This window comes from Papaver somniferum, chromosome 5 (assembly GCF_003573695.1).
Source record: "Papaver somniferum cultivar HN1 chromosome 5, ASM357369v1, whole genome shotgun sequence".
Classification (NCBI taxonomy): domain Eukaryota; kingdom Viridiplantae; phylum Streptophyta; class Magnoliopsida; order Ranunculales; family Papaveraceae; genus Papaver; species Papaver somniferum.
This window is the reverse complement of record NC_039362.1, coordinates 150,239,724-150,245,153: the sequence shown is the minus strand read 5'-3', so window position 1 is coordinate 150,245,153 and position 5,430 is coordinate 150,239,724. Positions and strand designations below refer to the sequence as shown.

At 37.3% G+C, this 5,430-nt stretch overlaps 1 protein-coding gene across 1 annotated transcript; it reads right to left on the bottom strand.

Annotated features, from left to right (window-relative positions):
• Window positions 1–1,489: 1,489 nt before the first annotated feature.
• On the bottom strand, window positions 1,490–5,225 carry LOC113283187 (nucleotide pyrophosphatase/phosphodiesterase-like). The gene is made up of 11 exons (XM_026532362.1): window positions 4,846–5,225; window positions 4,261–4,352; window positions 4,064–4,136; window positions 3,813–3,935; window positions 3,615–3,707; window positions 3,399–3,528; window positions 3,218–3,299; window positions 2,775–3,113; window positions 2,554–2,679; window positions 2,164–2,473; window positions 1,490–2,072 (listed from the first exon to the last, which is right to left on the bottom strand). The coding sequence occupies exons 1-11, from the start codon at window positions 5,059–5,061 to the stop codon at window positions 1,767–1,769; spliced, it is 1,890 nt and encodes a 629-aa protein (XP_026388147.1). The 5' UTR covers window positions 5,062–5,225; the 3' UTR covers window positions 1,490–1,766.
• Window positions 5,226–5,430: the final 205 nt, after the last annotated feature.

The window sequence follows — 5,430 nt, the reverse complement described above, 5'->3', positions numbered from 1 at the left end:
ATGGATGGTTAGTTAGACAACTAGATGTATCCAATGCGTTTTTGCATGGATATCTATCTGAAGATGTGTATATGAAACAACCCTCTGGTTTCATTAATCCTGAATTTCCAGATCATGTTTGTCATCTGAAGAAGTTGTTATATGGGATAAAACAGGCACCAAGGGCCTGGTTCCGTAGATTCAGTACCTTCTTAATTCAATTTGGTTTTATGAAGTCTAAAAATGATCACTCCATGTGTACTTACACAACAGATACAGATATGATGGTCTTATTACTTTATGTAGATGATATTTTACTTACTGGAAATTCAGTTACTCTTTTTTACACATTGATTGATGCTTTAAGTAAAGAATTTTCTATGAAAGATTTAGGGGAACTTCACTATTTTTTGGGAATTGAAGTCACAAGATCAGATGATGCTTTTGTTCTTAAACAACAGAAATACACGTTAGATTTGTTAAGAAAGGCAAACATGATTGAATGCAAACCATGTGACACACCAGTAGCCAAGAGTAATAGATATTCAGTTCATGATGGAGTTTTACTGTCAGATCCTCTAGAATACAAAACCATAGTGGGTAGCTTACAATATCTTACACATACAAGACCAGACATATCCTTTGGAGTCAACTATGTCTCTCAATTTATGCATGCCCCAACTGATCAACATATGTTACTTGTTAAGAGGATTTTAAGATACTTAAAGGGAACATTAGGGACTGGAATTTCTTTACACAAAGGTGATATTCACACTTTACTAGCATACACTGATTCTGATTGGGCTGGTTGCCCTGATACAAGAAGATCTACTTCTGGGTATGTTGTCTTTATGGGTGATTCTATTATTTCCTGGTCTTCAAAGAAGCAACCAACAATATCAAGGAGTTCAGCTGAAGCAGAGTATAAATGCTTAACTGCAGTTGCTGCAGAACTACAGTGGCTCACCTATATTATGGAAGATTTACATATATCTGTTTCTTATCCTCTGCAAATAAACTGTGACAATCAGAGTGTTATTTGTCTTGCTTCTAACCATGTTTTCCATGCCATGACAAAACATGTAAAAGTAGATTACCATACAATAAGAGAACTGGTGGAAGATGAAACTCTTAAAGTTGTTCATGTGAGATCAAAAGATCAATTAGCAGATGTGTTTACAAAGGGTTTATGCTCTCCTACTTTCTCAAGGTTGATATCTGGGTTGGTTACTTCTTCTTCTACTACTTCAGATTTATTACATCCTTCAACTACAGCTTCTACTTCAATCAGTACTACTGAGTTTGTTACTTATTTATATACAACTTGATATCTACTGCAACTACTGGCTCTTGTTGAGTATTGGCTCTTGTTGAGTGTTAGCTCTTGTAGCTTTTATTTCTTCTTTACTAAAGACTGTTGGCTCTTGTTGAGCATTTGTTGTTTCTTTCAACTGTTACTTGTCTGCCTGTGACACTTGAGAGGGGTGTATTAGGATATTATGGTCAAGTCTTATGATCAAGTCTTGTTGACTTTGACTATTGTCTGTCATTACATCTTTGTATAAATGCCTCTCACCTGTGTTTGTACAAGTTATCGAAAAATACTCAATTATAATAATACATCCTGTAATATCATTATCACATTTTCACTTGTACCTGTATCATTGGGAAGGAAAATAGCTTCAATGACTTGCTTTGAGTTGTGTGTTTGTAATTTAGGGTCATCTCCAGTTAATCAACTTTTTAATCTTTGACCCCTTTCATAGTCACTCCTCTTTGGTTGGCAATTACGTAGCTAAAGTAATAGGTGCACAACTGCCAATGGTACAACCAAGAACGTCCATATATTCTCTTGTAATTGTGAATGAGTCGTAGACGTTCCCATCGCTGCTCTTCTTGTATTCAAAAAGGAGAGATGTGTGGTTGAATGCAGTCATTTTAACGAACCCAAAATCCAAATCTTTGAATAAACTCCATGTCGTCTTGAGGCTTGTGAATTTTGATAGATGGCTTCCACCTCCTCCTACAACTACGTGAATGGTTCCATTCCACAGCCCTGAGAAGTGCGATGTAGCTGAGCTCATACAAATATTCTGCATTACCACACAATGGAAAAGATTCTTATCAGTTCAAACAAGATGTCTATGCCTATGATGAGGTTATAGATGAAAATTGGAGGCCTACCTCGTACATTAGGCAAGTCCTCTCATAACTGTGAACATGGCCATAGTAAGCAATATCGACTCTATATTTCTGCCATAGTTTCTGTAGACTACTTCTTCCCATGGGTTCTTCGAATGAACCTTGTTGAGCATACCATTCATTAGATGAATAGCCAAGAACTCGATGAGTAGCAAAAATAAGCCATGGTTGTTTTTGCCTGTCTGTTGTTGCAAAACATTTCTCGATGAATTGGTACTGCTCAGTCCCCTCTCTCCAGTCATGCTCAGAGTCACCAATGCAAAAGCGGAACATACCATAGTCGACAGAGTACCTAAGATATATATATATATATAAGCATTTTCAGCAAGCACCGTCTAAAATATAAACTTTATTAAGAGAAGGAAAAATTACCAGTAATTTGCACGATTTTCTGCTGGTACATAGAACATTGTTTCAGCAGGTACACCACATTCCCCACCAGAATCTGGTGTGTTATAAAAAGATCCCGAGTTTGGCCAATCTCGCTCGTGGTTTCCACTAAAACATAAATTTTTAGAAACAAAAAGAACAAATTAAGCCCCAGTAATCAAAAGACAGGCCATACGTAGTTGTGCATTTGGACAATTAGATACCTAGCAACCATGTAAGGTACAGCAGAGGCAATGGGCTCAACCATTTCAGTGAATTGATCCCATTGAGAGAGGAAACCGTTTGCGTAAGGCAAGTCACCTATGTGAAAGACTACATCATAGTTTCCCAAATCCTTGATAAGTGTATCTGTTGTATTAAGAGATCCTGGCTGGTAATTTTGATACTCATTTGAACCATCTCGTTCTGCCTTTCCAGTGTCCCCAAAGATAATAACACGTTGTAGAGAATTCTGTCCAGGATATGGTTGTGCAGTGAATGAGTAGCGTTTACTCCAAACATAAGTACCATCCGTCAATTTATGCCCCAACTTGTATGTATATCTGTGACACGGGCATTAGTTTGAATTACATATCTGAAACATTATCGATCCCTTAGCATTGGCAGCAAACAATATGAGCTCTCAATGATTGATGAACCAACTTACTTCTGATTTGGCCACAAGTTCTTTAAGAAACTTGTGTGGAAGAAGCCAGGTTCTCTCCAGCCAACAGTTCTTGCAGGTGGACCTGATCCAAAACGACAAACAATGTTACACAAAGCATATTCCAATAGGCCGACATTTGTGTAAGCAAACGATGCAGGAAAAGGAAACGCAATGTTCATACCACACATGCTGGTTTGAGTGAACGTTAATGTCCCAGCCGGAGAACGGGTCTGCGTTTCACCAGCGAGGCCCCATTTTACGAAAGGAATTGCCTCGTTTATGTCATAATCACTTGTCCAAGTTACAGTCATCTATATCAAACATTACCAACATATACATTACCATGCAAGTCATATGTTCTTCAGAACAAAAATTGAAAATGAAAATGTAAACTTACTTCATCCCATGATTTTCCTAGTGCAAGACGAGGATAAAGAGGTGCCTTTGGGTTTGCAAAAGAGATTTTGTTTGAAGTAGCTATCAGCTTCGGCTACAATAGTAAAACAAACTGAGAACAAGCAACTATAATACGATTTAAAGTATTAAACAGATTCAAAATTCTATTCAACCGTACTGTCTGGATTCAGAATTTTACCTTGGCAAGTCCACCGGAAAATAATCCAAATGCAAAATCATATCTCTGATTGATTAGGCGAAATTTCAACGATCCCAGTCCCGTTTTAACGTAATCAGAGTTCGACTCATTTGCAAATTTGTACTGAGTAAATCATTTAAGTAAAATAGATTAGTTAAAAACTAATTCACATACAAAATATACAACTCCACCAACAATATATTGGCTCATCGGCTCATCAAAGTAAAGTGATCAAGGTGGAAAATAGGAACCTTAATCGGGGCCGAAATCAATAATGGTGTCAGGTACTTCGGGTTGCCAATCGTAGGCTCGTATGTTGAAGCACTGCACATATCAACTTAGCATTAGATAATTTTCAAGAAAATATGTAGACAATGGCATGCACTATCAACAAAAGCATTAGATGAAAGTATGGCAATGCAACACTATTAGCACATAAAAATCTTACTTGAATGTCGCAGGAGAGAAAACTGCGACCCAATCATTTGCAGTGGGATTGGGGTGTTTAACCGTCACAGTTATCCATTCGCTACTTTGTTTCTGTCAATTAAACAAGTTATTCGGAGGCATTAAGCGGCATTCTTTTTTCCATGCCAATTATCTACGGGACTGAAAAATTGAAAAGAAAAAAAATCCTAGCTAGTTTAAAGTCCATGAACGCACCACGTTTATTACATAGACCGGGAAACGATCCAGAAAAAATATCATAGTGTGCTCATCAGATGATTTTACATGTTTAAATTTTTGAAAATGATTTAGACTAGTTGGACCACAAGAACCACTCAAATTAATGGTGCCAGAATAATTCAAGTCGTACACGAAAATGACACATCAACAAACAAGCAGCAAATGTGTGGTCAGCTAGAAATCAAACCTTGGAGAAGAGAAGAGGTTCTCAGTCTAGATTCTAGAGAGGGAGAGAAGAAGAAGATGCAGAACATAGGTAGGAGAAAAAAAAATGATGAACCAGCCAACTAATCTGGCTGGGTTCAAGCTGAACTAATTAGTTTCCGGCGGTTTTCCGTTTACGTACCTTTAGGCCGAGAAGATTAGGATTAGCTGTTATGGAGGCTTCTGGATGGATTCCTAGTTCAAGTTCATGCATAAAAATCTTCGATAAAGGTTGCACCCCCATCATTTCTTGATGATTAGTGTAGAAATCGCCATGAACATTGTTGCTCTCAACAACTATAGACAACATACAACATATTAAGGCAGAAACTATCACTAGCTTAAGTTTCATCTCCATGCGGATGAATTGTTGAATTGAAAACTCTAGCAGTGGTATTGTAGTGGTTTGATCTGAAATCTTGACTCAAATATAAAGTTCTATAAATAGTGTTTGATCGAAATTTGGGCATTACTTGTATGGGATTGACATAACCAAGGACTAGGGTAGTCGTGGACTACTTTACCAAAATAATGTGCAATTATTTTTAAGTACTCACCCAGTCGTACGTGGCATGTCACATGCCGGTAAAGTTCATACAAGCTGGTTTTCATGGAAACTAGGTAGTTGGGTTTATGGTTATAAAGCAATTGAATTGTGATATAGGCAGGGTACACACATTTTCGTGGTAGGATGTTTCACTTTATAAAAAGTTAACTTTTTGACTTC